This window comes from Callithrix jacchus, chromosome 9 (assembly GCF_049354715.1).
Source record: "Callithrix jacchus isolate 240 chromosome 9, calJac240_pri, whole genome shotgun sequence".
Taxonomy (NCBI): Eukaryota; Metazoa; Chordata; class Mammalia; order Primates; family Cebidae; genus Callithrix; species Callithrix jacchus.
In genome coordinates this window covers 128,098,378-128,121,112 of record NC_133510.1, presented here as the reverse complement: position 1 = coordinate 128,121,112, position 22,735 = coordinate 128,098,378, and the positions used below count along the sequence as shown (strand labels likewise).

The 22,735-nt window shown below is 48.3% G+C and overlaps 1 protein-coding gene, 1 long non-coding RNA gene and 2 other non-coding genes across 4 annotated transcripts; 3 read left to right on the top strand and 1 right to left on the bottom strand.

The window, feature by feature from the left end:
• Positions 1-189: 189 nt before the first annotated feature.
• Positions 190-261, top strand: TRNAD-GUC (transfer RNA aspartic acid (anticodon GUC)). Its single transcript has one exon. It is a non-coding gene; the product is annotated as a tRNA-Asp (tRNA).
• Positions 262-6,970: 6,709 nt separating this feature from the next.
• TRNAA-UGC (transfer RNA alanine (anticodon UGC)) lies at positions 6,971-7,042 on the top strand. The gene has a single exon. It is a non-coding gene; the product is annotated as a tRNA-Ala (tRNA).
• A 1,018-nt stretch (positions 7,043-8,060) lies between these two features.
• On the bottom strand, positions 8,061-14,384 carry LOC118144384 (uncharacterized). The gene is made up of 3 exons (XR_008474058.2): positions 14,328-14,384; positions 11,611-11,678; positions 8,061-8,197 (listed from the first exon to the last, which is right to left on the bottom strand). It is a non-coding gene; the product is annotated as an uncharacterized LOC118144384 (long non-coding RNA).
• Positions 14,385-17,865: 3,481 nt separating this feature from the next.
• On the top strand, positions 17,866-19,777 carry UBC (ubiquitin C). Its single transcript, XM_054239098.2, has one exon. It carries the CDS (start codon positions 17,881-17,883, stop codon positions 19,708-19,710), a length of 1,830 nt encoding a protein of 609 aa, XP_054095073.2. The 5' UTR covers positions 17,866-17,880; the 3' UTR covers positions 19,711-19,777.
• The last annotated feature ends 2,958 nt before the right edge of the window (positions 19,778-22,735 follow it).

The following is a 22,735-nucleotide window of genomic DNA, read 5'->3' as shown; positions in this document are numbered from 1 at the left end:
TCTGTTTTCTGAACTCTCACAGCAAAATCGAAGACCGAGCAGGAGATGATCGCCTTAAAACGGCATGAAGTCAAGTTGGACTAGTTGTTTTGTGGGAAATGTAGGATATTTAATTCTCTGCAACATGTTGTTTAGCGAAAGCTACATTTACCTTAAGGGAGTCCCTTGAAAAGACTCCATCCAGGCCACTCCTCGTTAGTATAGTGGTGAGTATCCCCGCCTGTCACGCGGGAGACCGGGGTTCGATTCCCCGACGGGGAGGCTAATGACAACTTTTAGTGTTCATTTGTATTTTTCTTCACCCTTCCTAGAAGAATAAACCCAGCAGGTGAATGGGACTCAGTTCTGTGGTTGTCTGTGGCTTTGCTGCATGTCACACAGTCACAGGAAAGCAAGAAAAAGGCGGTGCTCACATGCGGAAGTGTTCATCCATTTCTTGCACCCCTGCTGCGAAGTGTTTGGTTTATGTAACAGTTTCTCAGAATAAGATTATCAACTTCTGGGGCCAGGAACTGCTCCTTCTGCTTCCATCTTAGGGTTTGCTCAAGCCCCAAGTCAGGGCCCTTGGAAAATGTTGATAGATTTGAGATGTTTTCTTGTCTTTATGCAGTGGCAGACTCAGCTTCCTGAGCACAGCGATCACCTTTCCAGGGGCTCATCTTTATTAACTTTTCATATTCATTTCACAAATGTTTACTGAGTACCTATTGTGTGCCAGGCACTGTTCTAGGCACCAAGACAGAGAAGGTGCTGCCCTGTTGAGATTACCACCTAGTGAAGGACCTGGCATTGAACAAATAGGATAAAATGGGTAACTGTCATGAAGAAACAAACGGCAAACCAGAGGCATGGGATAGGGAGTGGGATTCACAGGCTCCTTTAGAGGTCAAGGCTGAGTGTGGTGGCTCAGGCTTGTAATCCCAGCAGTTTGGGAGGCGGATCACAAGGTCAGGAGTTCAACACTAGTCTGGCCAATATAGTGAAACCCCATTTCTAAAAAAAATTGCAAAAAATTAGCCAGATGTGGTGGTGTGTGCCTGTAATCCCAGCTACTCGGGAAGTGGAGACAGGAGAATCCCATCAACCCAGGAGGCAGAGGTTGCAGTGAGCCGAGACTGCGACACTGCACTCCAGCATGGGTGATAGTGCTAGACTCTGTCTCAAAAAACAGAGAGGTGGGCAGACAGGCCCTTCTGAGGAGGTGGCATTTGAACCAGAACCTGGACAATGAGAAAGAGTCAATCAAAAGAGCTGGGAGCAGCATTCTAGGCAGAGGGAGCAGGAAGTGCCAGGGCCCTGGGAAGAAACAGTGAGGAGGCTGCTGTGAGAGAGAGAGGGAGGAGGGGGCAGAAAGGTGAAGTCAGAACCGGATTACATCGTATCTTGAAAGGATATGGAGGACAGGAGGTGTGCATTTGATTCTGAGAGTTTCATGCAGAGACAATCAGGTTTTTTCTGAGCAGTGCCCTCTGGCAGCCAGGTGGGTGGGCACAAGAGGAAGCAGGGGCACCTTCGGACTGAGTACAACCTGTGACCTTGCTCCTCTGCCATGTCCAAAATAATGCCACCTACAAGGCCGGACACGGTGGCTCATGCCAGTAATCCCTGCACTTTGGGAGACCTAGGTGGGTGGATGACCTGAGGTCAGGAGTTTGAGACCAGCCTGACCCACATGGAGAAACCCTTTCACTACTAAAAACAAAAATGACCCAGGCGTGGTGGCACATGCCTGTAATCCCAGCTACTCCAGAGGCTGAGGCAGGAGAATTGCTTAAACCCGGGAGGCAGAGGTTGCAGTGAGCCAAGATCTCACCACTGAACTCCAGCCTAGGGAACAAGAGCAAAACTTCATCTCAAAACAAACAAACAAAATTAATAATGCCACCTAGGGTGCCATCCTGCTTTTCTGCTGCCAGGGTATCTCCCGTGGTTCCCACTTAGGCTAGAGGAATGAGGTCGGAAGATGGTTTACAAAGTGGCCCCATTCCTCACCTCCCCACTGCCCTCCTGCTCTCCCCCATCTCCCCAAAACATGTCAATAAAGCATCACCCCGGGGCTGAACAGAAGCAACTGCCCTCCAGCAGAGTTCTACGATAACACATTTGCAACAGCCAGACTCACATTTCGGAGTCCCTGCTTTCGTATTTATTCATTTATTTATTTATTTGTTTTGGTTTTGGTTTTTGAGACAGAGTTTTGCTCTTGTTGCCCAGGCTGGAGTGCAGTGGTGGGATCCCGGCTCACTGCAACCTCCACGTCTCAGGTTCAAGTGATTCTCCTGCCTCAGCCTCCCAAGTAGCTGGGATTACAGGCATGTTCCACCAAGCCTGTAGAGGGAAGACCCTATAAATGCTGAGGCAGGAGCTAGAAGCCTCAGCCTATTTGCATATAATGAAGAAGAAAGTAACTAGAAACATAACCGTAGTAGTTATTAGTTATTCATAGGAGATCTTAGTTATTCATAGGAGATCTTAGTTACTCATAGGAGATCTTAGTTACTCATAGGAGATCTTAGTTACTCATAGGAGATCTTAGTTACTCATAGGAGATCTTAGTTACTCATAGGAGATCTTAGTTACTCATAGGAGATCTTAGTTACTCATAGGAGATCTTAGTTACTCATAGGAGATCTTAGTTACTCATAGGAGATCTTAGTTACTCATAGGAGATCTTAGTTACTCATAGGAGATCTTAGTTACTCATAGGAGATCTTAGTTACTCATAGGAGATCTTAGTTACTCATAGGAGATCTTAGTTACTCATAGGCGATCTTAGTTATTCATAGGATATCTTAGTTATTCATAGGTGATCATAGTTTTTTTTACTAATGCCATTCAGGTTGTGAAGTGTGAACCTGGAGTGACACTGTGAAAGGAATGACCCTGGCTGGGCGTGGTGGCTTAGGCCTGTAATCCTAGCACTTTGGGAGGTGGAGGTGGGTGAGTCACCTGAGGTCACTTTCCATCTTGTTAGGAAAGAGCAAAGACATTAAGATTTATATTATTTTACTGATTATCTCTTCTAAGAAAAGGGGAACCAGGTGCAGAAGCAGAGCATGAGTGGACAGGGAGCGTGACCACTGAAGGACAGCATCACATAGAGAGAGTTAAGTCCCCAGATGTCTGCGGGCCTCCCTGACAGTGTCAGGCCTACCGCAAGAGCTTGGAGGAACGGAGTTTTCTCCTAACTCCCCCGAGGAAGGAGACGTCTCGGCCATCTTGGTCGTCTCCTTCCCTAGCTGGCTAAATAGCAGGCGCTTTCCCAGCGCCGGCGCTGCCGCACAGTTGAGGAGCCCTCCAGCAGCCCTTACACTGGCATGACAGAGGGCTTAAAGCATCTTGCCTTAAGGTCATTCCTTTTTTTTAAAATTATTATTATTTTTTTAAAGATGGGGTTTCACCATAATGGTCAGGCTGGTCTCGAACTCCTGACCTCGGGTGATCCTGAGGCGGCTGCCTCAGCCTCCCAAAGTGCAGGGATTACAGGCATAAACCACCAGATCTGGCCTTATTTATTTAGGTATTTATTTATGAGGCAGGGTCTTACTCTGTCACCCAGGCTGGAGTGCAGTGGCACAATCGTGGTTCACTGCAGCCTTGACCTCCCAGACTCAAGAGATCCTGTTGCCCCAGCCTCCCCAGTGGGGCTGGAGTGGGGTGTCTCACTATGTTTCCCAGGCAGGTCTTGAACTCCTGGGCTCAAGCAATCCTCCCACTTCAGCCTCCTAAAGCACTGGGATTACAGACTCCACCCGGCTCAGAACCTGTGCTTTCTGAGCAGAGACCAGACAGTCTTATGCATGTTTTATGTGTAACTCATTAAATTGTCACAACAAGCAGGTGAGGTAAGTGCATTCAAATCTCTGTTTCACAGATGAGGCCCAGAGGTTAGGCGATGCAATCTCAGCTGCTGTGGCCAGCACTTCCTGACAATTCTGCATGGCCTTTGACTGGGAAGAGTTTTAGGTACCAGCAACTGTCAGGGAACTATGGAGAATGACGTGGCAGAACATTTTGGAGGTAGGGTTTCCTTATCACAGTAAGCGTCTATTTTCCAGCCAAGAAATCTCAAGGCTGATGGAAAGAGGCATACCCTTCAGTTTTCTGCCGTCTCTAAGCTCTTCACCCACTCTTTCCCCATGGAATGGCTTTTGATGACCTGAAGGACACTAAACACTGTGGCCTCTCTCCCCTGGTGTGCCTAAGAAACCCTCTGGAAGAGAGAGATGCAAATTCACAGTTAAGAATGGCTCTTAGCTGGACACTGTGGCTCACGCCTGTAATCCTAGCACTTTGGGAGGCTGAGGTCAGGAGTTCAAGACCAGCCTGGCCATCATGGTGAAACCCCATCTTAAAAATAAATAAATGAATAATAAAAAAAATTAAAAGGCCGGGCGTGGTGGCTCAAGCCTGTAATCCCAGCACTTTGGGAGGCCGAGCCGGGCGGATCACGAGGTCAAGAGATCGAGACCATCCTGGCCAACATGGTGAAACCCTGTCTCTACTAAAAATAGAAAAAATTAGCTGGGCACGGTGGCACGTGCCTGTAATCCCAGCTACTCAGGAGGCTGAGGCAGGAGAATTGCCTGAACCCAGGAGGCGGAGGTTGCGGTGAGCTGAGATCGCGCCATTGCACTCCAGCCTGGGTAACAAGAGCGAAACTCCAACTCAAAAAAATAAAATAAAAAATAAAAAGGCCGGGCGCGGTGGCTCAAGCCTGTAATCCCAGTACTTTGGGAGGCCGAGGCAGGTGGATCACAAGGTCAAGAGATCGAGATCCCGCCATTGCACTCCAGCCTGGGTAACAAGAGCGAAACTCCGTCTCAAAAAATAATAATAATAATAAAAATAAAATAAAGAATGGCTCTTTTCAGTGGGCTGTTGTAAAGAGACTCCCTCCTGTGAGCCAAAGCCCTGGTTCTGGGGAGTGGATCTGTTTGTTTTCAGTCTGCTCATTTTTATAGTCACAGAGGGTTTGTTTGTTGTCTCCCTCCGTCTCCCAGGCTGGAGTGCAGTGGTGCGATCTCGGCTCACTGCAACCATCGCCTCCTGGACTCTAGCAATCCCCTCTCCTCAGCCTCCCAAGTAGCTGGGACGACATGCACTCACCACCACACACGGCTAATTTTTTGTATTTTTGGTAGAGACAGGGTTCACACCATGTTGGCCAGGCTGGTCTTGAACTCCTGGCCTCAAGTGATCCACCCACCTTGGCCTCCCAAAGTGCTGGGATTACAGGCATGTAATCAACAGAAGCCATGACACACAACCATAATAGTTCTTTTGGGAGGAAAAAAAGTCTTCCAGCTGATACGACAAACCTCAAAGTCACTGAAGGTTGGTAGGTTTTAAAGGATGAGAAATCAGAGGTTTCTGGGTGGAGGTACAATCAAGACGATGCACTTACTTATTGGAAAGAAACTTGATTCCCTCTCCCCTCTCCCCCCTCCCCTCTGAAGAATGGGTCAGTTTTGACCTGGCACAGTGGCTCAGGCCTGTAATCTCAGCACTTTGGGAAGCCAAGATGGGCGGATCACCCAAGGTCAGGGGCTCAAGACCAGCCTGGGCAACATGGTGAAACCCCATATCTACTAAAAATAAAATTAGCCAAGTGTGGTAGTGCATACCTGTAGTCCCAGCTATTTGGGAAACTGAGGCAGGAGAATCGCTTGAACCTGGGAGGTGGAGGCTGCAGTGAGCTGAGATCACACTATTGCACTCCAGCCTGGGCAACCAGAGCAAAATTCTGTCTCAAATCAAAAAAAGAAAAAAAGAATGGGTCAGTTTTCATTAGTTCCTTGGTTGCGGTATCTGCTAGAATTTTAGTTGCAAGGTTATGAAGAGCTGACCTACTTGGGAAACATAAAACAATTTATTTTGTTGTGCTTTTGCTAAACTCTAACATTCACTTAAACACACAAAAGTTTTATTTAGGAAAAAACCTTGGCTGGGCGCAGTGGCTCATACCTGTAATCCTAGCACTTTAGGAGGCCGAGGCAGGAGGATCACCTGAGGTCAGGAGTTTGACACCAGCCTGGCCAATATGCTGAAACCCCCATCTCTACTAAAAGTACAAAAAATAGCCGGACATGGTGGTGCACGCCTGTAGTTTCAGCTACTTGGGAGGCTGAGGCAGGAGAATCGCTTGAACCCAGGAGGGGGAGGTTGCAGTGAGCCAAGATCATGCCACTGCACTCCGGCCTGGGTGGCAGCCAGACTCCGTCTCAAAACAAACAAACAAAAAACTAAAAACCGTTTGCACTCCCATGTGTATTGCAGCTTTGTTCACAAGAGCTACACGTGGAATCCACCCAAGTATCCGTCAACAGATACATGGATAGAGAAAATGTGGTGTACCTACACAGTAGAATACTACTCGACCTTAAAAAAAAAAAAACAAAAACGCAACAAAATGAAATCCTGTCATTTTTCCTCTACAAACAAAAATAAAAACATGGGTAAGTTTGGAAGACATTACATAGTGAAATAAGCCAGGCACAGAAAGATAGATACTGCATGATCTCACTCACATGCGGAAGCCGAAATAGCAGGTCTCACAGAAGTGGAGAGCAGAATAGTAGTTATGAAGGCGGGGAAGGGGTGAGGAGGTGGGAGCAGCCAAAGGCGGGTTACGGGATGCGAAAGTACAGCTAAATAGGAGGTAAGTTCCAGTGTCCCCGAAGGGTGAGTACAACAACTTACTGTACATTTCAAATAGCTGGAAGCATGGAGTCGTAATGTCTCCCAGCACAAATGATACATCTGAAGGGATGGATGTGGTCACTGCCGATTTGAACATTGCAAATTGTGTACATAGATCACAACATCACACCACACCTCATGAATGTGCACGATTGTTATGTGTCGAAACGATTATAAAAGCCAAAAATAAAAGTAAAACACAGAAACACGAAAACATCTTTAAGAATAGACTATAGCAAAGCCTTTCAAAAGCACCATGGAAAAGGAGGGGGATGTAGCTCAGTGGTAGAGCGCATGCTTTGCATGTATGAGGCCCCGGGTTCGATCCCCGGCATCTCCACTGTGGTTTTGCTGACTTGTCTATTCATTTTGGCCCGCGGTTCTTTGTCAATAACGTGCCATGGATGTGATTACTATAAGTATTATGATTCCAGGTATTACTTGGAGCTCAGATTTTCACACCAGGCATGATCTTCCCATTCTCAAATCTCTAATGTTTTCAATGCACGTGAACTAGAAAAGGCTGATGGGAGTAATCAGCAGAAAAGGGTTAAGGCAAAACCAGACTCAATGATTGAAACCACAGCAAAAGTGAGCAGGATGATCAGCTGGGGAGTTTACGCCACATCTGTGCCACTGTGATGGCAATGCACTGGCCCGGAGGGCTTTGACGAATTTCTGGCCATCAGAGGGCAAGTGTGTAAGTGGCTGGAAGGTCTGGGCCCCCCTGTTTGCCATCTCACTCCTCTGCACTGCCACTAACCACCTCGTTTGCATGGGAGGAACCCAAAAGCAAACTCTCATCCCAGCGGGGCTCTGCCCTCTGCTTCCTCAGCAACACATCTCCATGGATACGACAAACCAGTGGCTTAATTGCACGTATGATTTACATTTATATTCATATGCTGTGTTCCGGGGTGAGCAGGCCTATGCGAACCTACCCCCAAAGGCCAAGGGAGCTGAGAGGCCAAAGAAAGGGGCTGACAACCCCAGTTTCTCAGAAAGAAACATTTATTAGGGACTTATCAACAGAAGCCATAATCTAAGTGGCCATCAGAGGATATGAGGTTTGCTGCGCCATAACCCCCAGATCCAGGGCTTCTATACATACCATAGGGAAAGAATACGGAGGATAACTGAAGTCGAACCCTCAGGCAAAGGCAAGCATGTTATGTGAATCTGCCTAGGGGCAGGATTTATGATCTAGGTTGTCCTGATCTAAGCGCAGAATTTACGGTAAAAGTGAAGTAGAAATCTTAGAAGCCTTCCTGGAAGAGGCATTAATTGGAAGTTACCTTGGCAGATTAGCATCCAAGATGGAGTTGCTTTCACCTCCACTGCGTTTCTGTATTTTATCACTGAAAGCAAAACACGGTGGCTGGACTCAGTGACTCAGACCTATCATCCCAGCACTTCGGGAGGCATGAAGCGAGAGTAGAGCAAATTTAGCCCAGGAGTTTGAAACCAGCCCGGGCAACAAAGGGAGATCCTGTCTCTACAAAAAAAGAAAATAAGATTTACGTGCATGCATAATCTTTAGGTAAAAATAAATAAATAAAAATAAATAATATTTTTTATTTTTATTTTTTTTTTAGACGGAGTTTGGCTCTTGTTACCCAGGCTGGAGTGCAATGGCGCGATCTCGGCTCACCGCAACCTCCAACTCCTGGGTTCAGGCAATTCTCCTGCCTCAGCCTCCTGAGTAGCTGGGATTACAGGCACGCGCCATCATGCCCAGCTAATTTTTTGTATTTTTAGTAGAGACGTGTTTCACCATGTTGACCAGGATGGTCTCGATCTCTTGACCTCGTGATCCACCCGCCTCAGCCTCCCAAAGTGCTGGGATTACAGGCGTGAGCCCCCGTGCCCGGCGTCATCAAGGTTTTAGGGGAAAAACATTGAGGAACATTTCTGAAGTCGTCAGGCCTAACACAAAACTGACGTGCTTCCATAACTGCCCACCAGTTTCTCCTCTCCTGCTGCCTGGACAGAGCCAATTTATTAAGACAGGGGAATTGTGACCCACCCACCTCAGCCTCCCAAAGTGCTGGGATTACAGGCATGAGCCACTTCTCTCTGCCATAATAGAGAAGTTTAATTCACGCACAGCTGGCAGTGTGGAAGACAGGAGTTTTACCATTACTCAAATCAGTCTGCCTGAAAACTCAGGGGCTGGAGGTTTTAAGGATAATTTGATGGGTAGGTGGGATCGGGAAATCAGGAGTGCTGATGGGTTGGGTCAGAGATGAAATCACAGGGAGTCCAAACTGTCCCTTTGCGCTGAGTCAGTTCCTAGGTGAGGGCCACGAGACTAGACGAGCCAGTTTATCAATCTGGGTGGTGTCTGCCGAAGTGCAGAGTATGCAGAATACCTCAAGCACTGATCTTAGGTTTTATAATAGTGATGTTATCCTCAGGAGCAATTTGGGCCTGAACGGAATTTTGCAGTCTCCAGCTGTGCTGTGTACCAGCTCAGTTGGGAGACCCCCCGACTCAGGCCAAGGCAGACAGCCAGATAGAACAGACCGGATCTATGTGGGTGGTGGGGGAGGGCAGCAGCCAATCGAGCTGAGAGCCTCAGGGCCTGGCAGCATTCCAGGCTGTAGGCCCCGAGCAGATTCTCAGCCACGTAGTTATTCTTAACAGGCGACTATTAATAAACAGGTGTTCTGTATTTACTCATAACTCAAAAATATACCAAGTAGGCAGCTGTTACCCACCTACCACTAATTACAAACTAAAAGGTATTCTCCACAAGCGAGCCATGGGGGCAGGGTCAACCTCTCTCGACACAGCTGCATCACTCACAAACCACAGTTTCAAATCTTGGCCAGGTGTGGTAGGTCACACTTACAATCCCAGCATTTTGGGAGACTGAGGAAGGTGGATTACCTAAGGTCAGAAGTTCGAGATCAGCCTGGCCAATGTGGTGAAACCGTGTCTCTACTAAAAATACAAAAGTTAGCCGAGCGTGGTGGCGGGTGCCTGTAAACCCAGCTACTTGGGATGCTGAGGCAGGAGAATTGCTTGAGCCCGGGAGGCAGAGGTTGTAGTGAGCGGAGATGGCGCTACTGCACTCAAGCCTGGGCTACAAGAGAGAAACTTTCTAAAAAACATTTCTAATCTTGTGGATCTTGTGGCCAATTTGTTAGTCCTGCAAAGCAGTCTAGTGCCCAGGAAGGAAGGGGGATTGTTTTGGAAAAAGGCTGTTTATCACCTTTGTTTCAAAATTAAACTATAAACTAAGCTCCTCCAAAGTTAGTTTGGAGGTTAGACACAAGATGGACTCAGTGAGGTCCAATCTCTTTTGCTGTAATAATTTTCTGTTTTGACGTTTGCAAAAGCAGTTTCACTTTGTTTCTTTTTCCTTTTAATTCTTTTTCCTTTTTTTTTCTTGAGTCAGGGTCTGTTTCTATTGCCCAGGCTGGAGAGCAATCACAGCTCACTGCAGCCTCAAACTCCTAGGCCCAAGTGATCCTCACACCTCAGCCTCCTGAGCAGCTGGCTGGAGGCATGCACCAGAGCCTGGCTAAGTTTTGCTGCTTGTTTGTTTTGATAGACACAGTGTTTCACCGTGTAGCTCAGGCTGCTCTTAACTCTTGGGCTGAAGTGACCCTCTTTCCTTGGCCTCCCAAATTGCTGGGAACTACAGGTGTAAGCCACCATGCCTGGCTTTTTTCAATATTTTTTTATTTTTATTTTTTATTTTTTTGAGACGGAGTTTCGCTCTTGTTACCCAGGCTGGAGTGCAATGGCGCGATCTCGGCTCACTGCAACCTCCGCCTCCCGTGTTCAGGCAATTCTCCTGCCTCAGCCTCCTGAGTAGCTGGGATTACAGGCACGTGCCACCATGCCCAGCTAATTTTTTGTATTTTTAGTAGAGACGGGGTTTCACCATGTTGACCACGATGGTCCCGATCTCTTGACCTCGTGATCCACCCGCCTCGGTCTCCCAAAGTGCTGGGATTACAGGCTTAAGCCACCGTACCCGGTCTGTTATTTTTTTGAGACGGAGTTTTCACTCTTGTTACCCAGGCTGGAGTGCAATGGCATGATCTCGGCTCACCGCAACCTCCGCCTCTGGGGTTCAGGCAATTCTCCTGCCTCAGCCTCCCAAGTCACTGGAACTACAGGCGCATGCCACCATGCCCAGCTAATTTTTGTGTTTTTAGTAGAGACGGGGTTCCACCATGTTGACCAGGATGGTCTCGATCTGTTGACCTCGTGATCCACCCACCTCGGCCTCCCAAAGTGCTGGGATTATAGGCGTGAGCCACTGTGCCCGGCCTGTTTTTTATTTCTTACTATGACCCCCACTTATATGACATTACTTTGTACGTTATAATTTTTTTTTTTTTTTTTTTTTGAGACGGGGCTTCTCCATATTGGTCAGGCTGGCCTTGAACTCCTGACCTCAAGTGATCCGCCCGCCTTAGCCTCCCAAAGTGCTGGGGTTACAGTGGCTCATGCTTGTATTCCCAGCCCTGTGGGAGGCCAAGGCAGGAGGATCACTTGAGCCCAGGAGTTCAAGACCAGCCTGGGCAACATGGTGAAAACCCCCATCTATTTTAGTTTATTTTATTCTTTTTTTTTGAGACGGAGTCTTGCTCTGTTGCCAGGTTGAAGTGCAGTGGCATGATCTTGGCTGACTGCAACCTCTGACTCCCTGGTTCAAGCTATTCTCCTGCCTCAGCCTCCCGAGTAGCTGGGATTACAGGCATGTGCCACCATGCCCAGCTAATTTTGGTATTTTTAGTAAAGACAGGGTTTCACCAAACTTCCTCCTCCATGGTTCAAGTGATTCTTCTGCCTCAGCCTCCGGAGGAGCTGGGATTATGGGCATGAGCCACCATGCCTGCTATTTTTTTTTATTTTTAGTAGAGACAGGGTTTCAACATGTTGGCCCACCTTGTCTGGAACTCCGGACGTCAGGTGATCTACGTGCTTCAGCCTCCCAAAGTGCAAAACCCTCCTCTCTACAAAAAAAAAAAAGCAGAAATTAGGTGTGGTTATACATACCTGTAGTCCTACCTACTCAGGAGACTGAGGTGGGAGGATCACCTGAACCGGAAACTCGAGGCTTCAGAGTAAGACGTGATCATACCCCTGCATGACAGAGCCAGATAGTTTCAAAAAATAAACAAACAGGGCCGGGTGTGGTGGCTCACGCCTGTAATCCCAGCACTTTTGGAGGCCGAGGTGGGTGAATCACCTGAGGTTGGGAGTTTGAGACCAGCCTGACCAACATGAAGAAACCCCGTCTCTACTGAAAATACAAAATTAGCCAGGTGTGGTGATAGGTGCCTGTCATCCCAGCTACTTGGGAGGCTGAGGCAGGAGAATTGCTTGAACCTGGGAGGCAGATGTTGCAGTGAGCCAAGATTGTGCTATTGCACTCCAGCCTGGGCAACAGAGCAAAACTCCATCTCGAAAAAAATAAACAAAGAAACAAAGCCAAATATTTCTACTAGTGCAGGACAAGGAAGAAAATACCACAAGGAGCTGTTATTGTTAAAGGCTTGTGTCAGGAATTGGAGCTTCCTAGAAATGCTCTTTGAAAAAAAGCTTTTTCAACTATTACATTTTATTTTACACGTAAAGCTTATTATATGAGGTCATCTGAGTAGTCAAATTCACAGAGACAGAAAGAATGGTGGACGCCAGGGGCTGCGGGAGGGAGGAACGGGGAATTAATTGTTCATGGGTACAGAGTTTGTTTTGCAAGATGAAAAGAGTTCTGGAAATGGATGCTGGTGATGGCCGGTGTGCAGCACTGAATGTACTCCATGCTACGGAAATGCACACTTGGCCGGGCGAGGTGACTCAGCCTGTAATCCCCGCACTTTGGGAGTCAGAGGCGGGCAGAGAACCTGATGTTAGGAGTACAAGACCAGCCTGACTAACATGGAGAAACCCTGTCTCTACTAAAAATACAAAATGAACCGGGCATGTTGGCGCTGCCTGTAATCCCAGCTACTTGGGAGGCTGAGGCAGGGGAATTGCTTGAACCTGGAGTCAGAGGTTTCGGTGAGCTGACATTGCGCCATTGCACTCCAGCCTTGGTGACAAGAGCGAAATTCTGTCTCAAAAAGAAAAAATAAATGTACACTTAAAAATAGTAAATATTATGGGAACTACAGTGGCCCAGGCCAGTTGTCCTGGTGCTTGAGGAGGTGAGGCTAGGAGTTCCAGGCCAGCCTGGGCAAGATAAGAAACTGTCATTCATTAAAAAAAATAGTAAATTTTATGTCTATTTTACCACAATTTTGAGACAAAACCAAACAGTGACAAAACAAAGCCCAAATAGGTTAAATAACTTCCTTATGCTCTTAAACAAGGCAACTTTGGAGGCCAGTCCTGCAGTCTGGCTTGACTGGTGAGATGAACCGGATATTTCTAAGCGGGAGCAATTTGTGTTCCATCACACAACTATGCAACACAAGTAGAAACAGGAAGAACACATTCCCTAGGGTTTTCTTCTTCTTCCTGTTTGCCAGGCCTCTAACCTGCAGGCATCCTTGACAACCTTTTATGGTTATATAAGCGTTGAGAAAGCAAGACAAACCCTTCCCACCAGCTCTCTGACTCCGCCCTTTCTCTTGGGGGAAACGACTTGGCTGACCCTCACTCCTGCTCTCAAGACAGTTGCTTGGGGCTGGAATAAGTGACAGACAAGGTAGTGACCTTCAGAAGGGGGAGGGGAGAGAGGAAGGCGAAGGAGCAGGCGCTGATCCACCCGCACCCGCCCCAGCAGCAGCCCAGCACCCGGGCCCTTTGTGAGCTCAGCCCATCACATGCTTCCGCCCGCCTGCCAATCCCGCCCTGTTGCTGGGCCTCTGTCCCGTCTCCATTGGTGCCAGCTCTGAAGCAATCTTTTCTGGGGCGCCTGCAAAGGACGGATCTGTGGGTGGAACGAACTGAAAACGGATCCAGTGACTCATCCCATTCTCGCACATTCTAGCACGTCGCATTCTAGGTCAGCAGGGTTTAGGTTTTAAGAGCGTGACTTGATACCTGACTCCTGAGTCCAAGTGGGACATTTAGACTTCGGGAGCCCTTTCGGAAAACACGAAAGCAGTTGTTGCCGCAACAAAAACCCTTTCTAGGGCAGGGCTTCTTGATTTCAGCGCGTTCCAAATGTCATTAACGTTTTGGGTCGGCTAATTCTTTGTTGTGGGGGACTGTCCCTCACAGAACGTTCAGCGGCATCCCTGGTGGCCACCACGAGTGCCAGTATTAAGAGCAGCACCCCCTCCTACCCACTGAGCTGTGACATCCAAGGATATATCCAGATATTGCCAAATGTCCCCGGAGGGGCATATCACTCCTTCTTGAGAACATTTTTTCTAGAGAAACACTGGACACCTGTGTTTTGGGAGGCCATTTTCTTCTCCCTTCCCTGTCACCTCAGTGACCTTGGAGAAAGGTTTATTTCTGCTTGCTTTAATAACCAAGTCGGAATGCCGGGGTGTTTTCAATATGTTTTTTCTGCTTGAGACAACTTCGGTTTCTCTTCGTTGCTAACCTTTGGCCCATTCTCCATCCTCCCCTCACCCTCTTCTTACTCTGCCTCATGTCCTCCTCTCCCTCCCCGCCTCTGCAGTCAGAGTTGTTTTTCTCTGTACCTTTTGGACTCTGAAAAAAGCTATGTCACCAAGCTGGTGACTCAGCCTTTAAACAACATGAATCACAAGGCTTGCAGCAGGGTCACAGCCGAAAGCAAACAGGGCGTGGTTGAAAGCCAGGCCTGGTCACGTCAGAAAGAATCTCAGAATCTCAGCTTTTTTTATTCCTTTCAAAACTCCTTCCCGAAACCTAGGGGAAAACAAAAAACAAAAACTTAGCAGAAACGTGTATTGGAAATCACTGGCGTATCCTGCCAAGCCTGGAAAGTGACACTTTTATCATTTAATTTCCCAGCAACACAGAAATTCATTCTCTCTAAAATGTTAAAAATTAGAGATGTCAAAGCCTATTTGAACAATGCACAGAACTTGCATTTTCATAAATACAAACATGTTACCAGAGAAAATATATAGCAGGTTCATTTTGCTTCGATGCATATTTTAAGTGACATTTAAATAACATAATGTTCGGCCGGGCGTGGTGGCTCACGCCTGTAATCCAAGCACTTTGGAGGCCAAGGCGGGCGGATCACCTGAGGTCGGGAGTTCAAGACCAGCCTGACCACAACATGGTGAAACCCCGTATTTAAAAAAAAAAAAAAAAAAAAAAGAATCTAGCCTTTTCCTAACGGCAAAACATTTTCAGGAAGTAGCCTCTTTTTCTTTTTTTTGAAGGCTACAAGGTAGAAATCAAAGTAGCCTCCCTACCTCCAATACATTGTAGAAGCAGGAACTATTTCTAGAAGAGTCCAGAAGGAACAGTGGCTGGGAAATTGAGGGCATGAGGGGGACTTTTCATGGCACACTTAAAAAAGATCTATTTAAAAAAAATCTCACGATGTTCTTATATTTTAAAACATTTAAAAAATATGCCGAAGAAATGACACATAAGGATCACGAAATAGGTTGTGGTAAAAATTTAAAAACCTGTCTGGTGATTCTTTTCTCCCACTTCTTTTATCAAAATAGATTTGCCCTGTACGATTACATTTCATATTTGCATACTTAGTTTTCTTCTCCCCCCGCCCCGAAATAGGGCTGGGATTTTATTCTTTTTTTTTTTTTTTTTTTGTTTTTGAGATGGAGTTTCCCTCTTGTTACCCAGGCTGGAGTGCAATGGCGCGATCTCGGCTCACCTCAACCTCCGCCTCCTGGGTTCAGGCAATTCTCCTGCCTCAGCCTCCCGAGTAGCTGGGACTACAGGCACGCGCCACCATGCCCAGCTGATTTTTAGTAGAGACTGGTTTCACCATATTGACCAGATCGTCTCGATCTCTTGACCTCGTGATCCACGCTTCTCGGCCTCCCAAAGTGCTGGGATTACAGGCGTGAGCCACCGCGCCCGGCCCTGTCTTTTTTTATTTATGTATTTATTTTTATAGAGACGGGGTGTCACCATTTTGGTCAAGCTGGTCTTGAACTCCTGACTTCAGGTGATCCACCCGTCTCAGCCTCTCAAAGTGCTGGGATTACAGGCTTGAGCCACCGCGCCCGGCCCTGTCTTTTTTTATTTATGTATTTATTTTTATAGAGACGGGGTGTCACCATTTTGGTCAAGCTGGTCTTGAACTCCTGACTTCAGGTGATCCACCCGTCTCAGCCTCTCAAAGTGCTGGGATTACAGGCTTGAGCCACCATGCCCGGCCTTCCTGTCTTTCAAAATCTCCGGGTTAAAAATGGGTCTGATTATTGAATGGATCCTGATTACAATAATCATACCCATTGAAACCTGAGAAATTTCCATGTCTCCCTGTTGCCACCAAGTAGGACCTTTCCATATCCGGCCCTCAGAATGTGCAGGAAGGTGAAAGAACAGTCTAGAAAGATGTCCGCTCAGCCCTGTATTCCAGCTCAGATAGTTTAAAAAAGCTGCGTGGTGTTTCCGCCTCTCTTTTCTAAATTTAACCTGGACACCCAGATCCTCTGCAGTGTCTCCCCTGGAAAGTTCTCGAGCGTTCCTGGCCGCGCCCGCCCAGAGATCTGCCGAGTCATCGTCCTTGTCCCGCGGCCCGCAGCGGGGGATGGGGGCGGCCCTAGGGAGCCCCCCTGGGACTGAGGGAGGTCGGGACTGCAGAGGCTGGGAATGAGGGAGGTTGAGGGGGGCTGAGCAAAGCAAGCCCAGTCAGTATCTCAAATGTGACCCAAAATAAAGTCCTGTCCGTCTCGCGGGGTGGGCCAGGGCAGGTCGCGGGGGAGGGGAGGGACACCCCGACTCTGCGGGAGGCGCTCAGTTCCCGCCCCACGTCCACCGAACACGAGTTGGCGACCCGTGGCGACCGCGGGGGCTGAAGGGAGGGGGTGCACGATCGCAGCCGAAGAACGCCGGCCGCCCACCGACTCCAGGCGCCGCAGTTCCGGGCCGGGTTTTGGCGCCTCCCGCGGGCGGCTCCCTCCCCACGGCGAGCGCCGCTACGTCACAATCGCAGTGCGCAGCTAGTGCCTTGATCCCTCCGCCCGGCCTCTCAGGACGGCGGCCCGCTGCCCACCAGACTCGGCCCAGAACCCCAGTCTCAGCAGGAGGACATTTTAGGACGGGACCTGGGTGACTCTAGGGAACTGGTTTTCTTTCCAGAGAGCGGAACAGGCGGGGAAAAATAGTCCCTTCTCGGCGGTTCTGCGGAGGGATCTCCTCGGGGCGGTGTACGCCGATGACTATATAAGGACGCTCCGGGCGTGGTGCAGCTAGTTCCGTCGCAGCCGGGAGTGCAGTTGTGTTCGTGGTTTGTCCGTTGCTGTCATCGCCGCTTGGTGAGCAGTGGGGTTCTGGGCGGGCTGGGGCTTTCGGGGCCGAACGGCCGCGAGGTGGGATGGAGGCGGGTTGCCGCCCCGGGTCTAGAGACTGGGGAGGGCTGTCGGCTGTGTCCGCTAGAAAGGTGGGCTTGAGGTGGGGAGAACGCAGCAAAATGGCGGCTGTTCCGAGCGCTGCGTGGAAGACGCCTGTGAGGCGGGCCGTGAGGTCGTTGAAACAAGGTTGGGGGGCATGGACTCAAGGCTTGGAGGCCTTCGCTAATGCCGGAAAGCTCTGATTCTCGTGGGATGGGCTGGGGCACCATTGGGGGACCCTGACGTGAAGTTTGTGATTGACTGGAGAGCTCGTCTTGTCCGTTGCGGGGGTAGCGGTTACCGCGTGGCCGCGCGGCAATGGGGCGCGCTGTGGGGGGGGGAGAGCGCGCCTTCGCTCTGTGGTGACGTCACCCGTTCTCGTTCTGTCGGCTCATAATTGCGGGGCGGGGCCACCTGCCGGGAGGTGAGCGGTGGGCTCTTCTCCGTCGCAGGACGCAGGGTTGGGCCTAGGGTAGGACCTCCTGAATCGACAGGCGCCAGACCTCCCGAGAGGGAAGGGTAAGCGAGGCTTCAGTGTCTTCGGTCGGTTTTGTGTACCTACGGTTGTAAGGAGTTGAAGCCTGGGTTTTGAAAACAGGCTGGTGAGTGTGTTTTGTGAAGTAACGCAAGTTTTAATTGTTTGGGTCAATGTGACATTTAACTTACAGCATTAGGAAGGCTAATAAATTGCTAAATCCTGGTGGTTTTTGGCTTTTTGTCAAAACAGACAATGCAGATCTTCGTGAAGACCCTGACCGGCAAGACCATCACCCTTGAGGTCGAGCCCAGTGACACCATTGAGAACGTCAAGGCCAAGATCCAGGACAAGGAAGGCATCCCTCCTGACCAGCAGAGGTTGATCTTTGCCGGAAAGCAGCTGGAAGATGGGCGCACCCTGTCTGACTACAATATCCAGAAGGAGTCCACTCTGCACCTTGTCCTCCGTCTCCGAGGTGGCATGCAGATCTTCGTGAAGACCCTGACTGGTAAGACCATCACCCTTGAGGTCGAGCCCAGTGACACCATTGAGAATGTCAAGGCCAAGATCCAGGACAAGGAAGGCATCCCTCCTGACCAGCAGAGGTTGATCTTTGCCGGAAAGCAGCTGGAAGATGGGCGCACCCTGTCTGACTACAATATCCAGAAGGAGTCCACTCTGCACCTTGTCCTCCGTCTCCGAGGTGGCATGCAGATCTTCGTGAAGACCCTGACTGGTAAGACCATCACCCTTGAGGTCGAGCCCAGTGACACCATTGAGAATGTCAAGGCCAAGATCCAGGACAAGGAAGGCATCCCTCCTGACCAGCAGAGGTTGATCTTTGCCGGAAAGCAGCTGGAAGATGGGCGCACCCTGTCTGACTACAACATCCAGAAAGAGTCTACCCTTCATCTCGTCCTCCGTCTCCGAGGTGGCATGCAGATCTTCGTGAAGACCCTGACCGGCAAGACCATCACCCTTGAAGTCGAGCCCAGTGACACCATCGAGAACGTCAAGGCCAAGATCCAGGACAAGGAGGGCATCCCTCCTGACCAGCAGAGGTTGATCTTTGCCGGAAAGCAGCTGGAAGATGGGCGCACCCTGTCTGACTACAACATTCAGAAAGAGTCCACTCTGCACCTCGTCCTCCGTCTCAGAGGTGGCATGCAGATCTTCGTGAAGACCCTGACTGGTAAGACCATCACCCTTGAGGTCGAGCCCAGTGACACCATCGAGAATGTCAAGGCCAAGATCCAAGACAAGGAGGGTATCCCTCCTGACCAGCAGAGGTTGATCTTTGCTGGAAAGCAGCTGGAAGATGGGCGCACCCTGTCTGATTACAATATCCAGAAGGAGTCCACCCTTCACCTCGTTCTCCGTCTCCGAGGTGGCATGCAGATCTTCGTGAAGACCCTGACTGGTAAGACCATCACCCTTGAGGTCGAGCCCAGTGACACCATTGAGAACGTCAAGGCCAAGATCCAAGACAAGGAAGGTATCCCTCCTGACCAGCAGAGGTTGATCTTTGCCGGAAAGCAGCTGGAAGATGGGCGCACCCTGTCTGACTACAACATCCAGAAAGAGTCCACTCTGCACCTTGTCCTCCGTCTCAGAGGTGGCATGCAGATCTTCGTGAAGACCCTGACTGGTAAGACCATCACCCTTGAGGTCGAGCCCAGTGACACCATTGAGAACGTCAAGGCAAAGATCCAGGACAAGGAGGGAATCCCTCCTGACCAGCAGAGGTTGATCTTTGCCGGAAAGCAGCTGGAAGATGGGCGCACCCTGTCTGACTACAACATCCAGAAAGAGTCTACCCTTCATCTCGTTCTCCGTCTCCGAGGTGGCATGCAGATCTTCGTGAAGACCCTGACCGGTAAGACCATCACCCTTGAGGTCGAGCCCAGTGACACCATTGAGAACGTCAAGGCAAAGATCCAAGACAAGGAAGGCATCCCTCCTGACCAGCAGAGGTTGATCTTTGCCGGAAAGCAGCTGGAAGATGGGCGCACCCTCTCTGATTACAATATCCAGAAAGAGTCCACTCTGCACTTGGTCCTGCGCTTGAGGGGGGGTGTTTAAGTTTCCCCTTTAAGGTTTCAACAAATCTCATTGCACTTTTCTTTCAATAAAGTTGTTGCATTCCCAATTGGTGTGGGTTTTTTTTTAAGTTAAGGTATTTTTGCATTAGATAGGGTGAAGGGGATCAAGGTTTCCAGTCCGCAAATGTTACCGTGGTAACCATGAAATGTCAGTGAATGGGGGGAGGTAGATTTACAATATGAACTGTAGAAAGTGGGTGCAAATAAAACGCAGGTTCAAGACCAGCTTGGCCAACATGGTGAAACCCCAGCTCTACTGAAAATACAAAAAGGTGTGGCAGGTGCTTGTAATCCCAGCTACACCGGAGGCTGAGGCAGGAGAATCCCTTGAACCCAGGAGGCAGAGGTTGGCAGTGATTTGAGATCGCAGCACGGTACTTCCACCTGGGGGAACAGAGCAAGACTGTCGTAATCAGGTTATTGGGAGATACTTTTTCAAGTTACTTAAAAATACTGGTTGGGGGTGTGTGAGGTAACAGGAAGGGAGAAGGAATATTAAAAGGTGGGAGTGATGAGAGGGTCCCTGTGAAAGAATGAAGTACATAGGCCTAGTAAATGTATGTTGAGCTGCACACACAGTCCTGGGATCAAGTGATTTTAAAAGGACGTTGCAGGTGGAAAAAGGCATAGTTGTCATGGTGTAGAATTAGTGTTTAGAGAATAAAAGCTATTCAAGCAGTTTTTTGCTGAAATTGTCAAGTAAGGTGGACAGGCATGTAACTAGTAGGTGAAGCAATTGACTTCTTGGTTTGTCTCAAGTGTATAGTAGCATTCACCCAATCAGACGGTACTAGTAAGGTGTTCATGTTGACTAGCACCAAAGGTGGAAGTTGCAGAGAAACTGGTTTAATACAAGGGATGGACACCAGGCAGTAGGCATCCCAGAGGTCATCCAGAGGCTCATTAGAGGCCTTGGAAGGTTTGTCCCAAGGAGCGTCCCTCCTCTCCAAGTTTTAGGGGATTCATGAACAACATCTCCGGAAGAATTTCATGTTGGCTCCAGCAATTGTAAAGCACCTGAAGGTGGCTTAAATCAGTTTTAGCTTTAGTTTTAGGGCTAATGGACTAAAATTTGAGAAATCCGCAAATCCATCGAGTTTTCATTGTGAATACATCTAGTGTATAATAATTTCTGTGACTTCCATTCAAGTGAGCATGTGAGTCAGGTAACATGACAAGCCAACAAAACCACTGCTATCCAGGCAATCATTTCCAGTTAGTATGTGAATCTTGTGTAATTTTAGTGCCTGTTAAAATCTGGGTGACCTTTGTGTAAGGAAAAAGTACCTTGAATAGTGTCTTGAAGATGTACGCTTGGTGTCAGGCATTGCAAAGTTCATAATCAGTGTCAAGTGCTTTTTGGAAACCAAAGCTACATCAAGTCAAGTGCAAGAAAGGCTGTGGCTGCTGACGATGTGGGATGTGGGAACTGGGTGATACTGGTGTTACAGATTGTGCAGAGCCGGCAGAATCTTGGCATGAGAGAGCGTTAGTCTTTGCAATAAAGCTGTGTGAGTGTTGCAGAGGCAAGGATGCTCACTTGAAAACTCACTGAAGAACACTTGGCCCTTTGAACTAAAGTGCTTCCAATCAAGTTCAATGAGAAATTGCGAATTAGGTACCAGAAAAATTTTGAAAAGCAGTACAGAGCAACAAGCATATTCAAAAAATTAGTGATATATGTGGTCACTCTCGGGAAAAAATTTTTTATCTTTTTCAAAAATAGGAGATTTCGGGCTGGGCGCAGTGGCTCACGTCTGTAATCCCAGCACTTGGGGAGCCTGAGGTGGGTAGATCACCTGAGGTTCCAAATTAAAGGGAGTTTGAGACCAGCCTGATCAATATGGCGAAACCCTGTCTCTACTAAATATACAAAAATTAGCTGGGCATGGTGGTGGGCACCTATCATACCAGTTACTCCGGAGGCTGAGGCAGGAGAATTGCTTGAACTGGAGGTTGGAGGTTGCAGTGAACAGAGATTGTGCCACTGCATTGCAGCCTGGACGACAGCAAGAATGTCAAAAAAAAAAAAAAAAAAAGGGGATTTTGCTTGTTGCTTAGGTTAGTCTCAAACTCCTGGCCTCACGCCAGGTCTCTTACTATTTGGAATTGCAGTGCATACTTAAATCCACATTGTGTGTGTGTGTGCAGGTTTATAAAGTAAAGGTGACAGTAATCTAAGTTCCTGCTGTATTTTACTTTCCAGGGATAACTGCTTTTTACAGGTTGGTATTCTTTTGGACTTTTCCTCTGTGTAAAAATATACCGTTTTTTTATATGTACATTTTTATATGTACATAATAAATACAGACACAAATTGGACCATTCTAGTATGATTTTCAAGGTTTTTTTTGGGAGGGGAAGCTAGGTAATTATGGATATCTTTCCACACTAGTGTAGCTACAGCTACCTCATTCTTTTTAATAGTCTTGCTAGTATTCCATTGTCTGGAGGCCCTATGATTTACTTAGCCTGTCCACCAATATTTGTTTCCAGGTTTTTGTTTTGTTTTGTTTTGTTTTTGAGACGGAGTTCGCTCTTGTTACCCAGGTTGGAGTGCAATGGCAGGATCTCGGCTCCCCACAACCTCTGCCTCCTGGGTTCAAGCAGTTCTCCTGCCTCAGCCTCCCCAGTAGCTGGGACTACAGGCGCGCACCACCTTGCCCAGCTAATTTTTGTATTTTTAGTAGAGACGGGGTTTCCTTTTGTTGACCAGGATGGTCTCGATCTCTTGACCTCGTGATCCACCCACCTTGGCCTCAAAGTGCTGGGATTACAGGCATGAGCCACCGTGCCCGGCCTGTTTCCAGGTTTTTGCTTTTACAATGCTGCTGCAAAATACATCCTCCACTTCTCCATTTTGTCCATTAGTTCTGTGAGACAGGTTATATAAAGTTGAAACTGCCAAATTAAAGGGACCACACTATCGTTATTTTGTTTTCTAATTTTGATTTTTTAAAAATACAAAATGTGGGATTTTGAGAGGAGAAACTTGAAGACGAGCA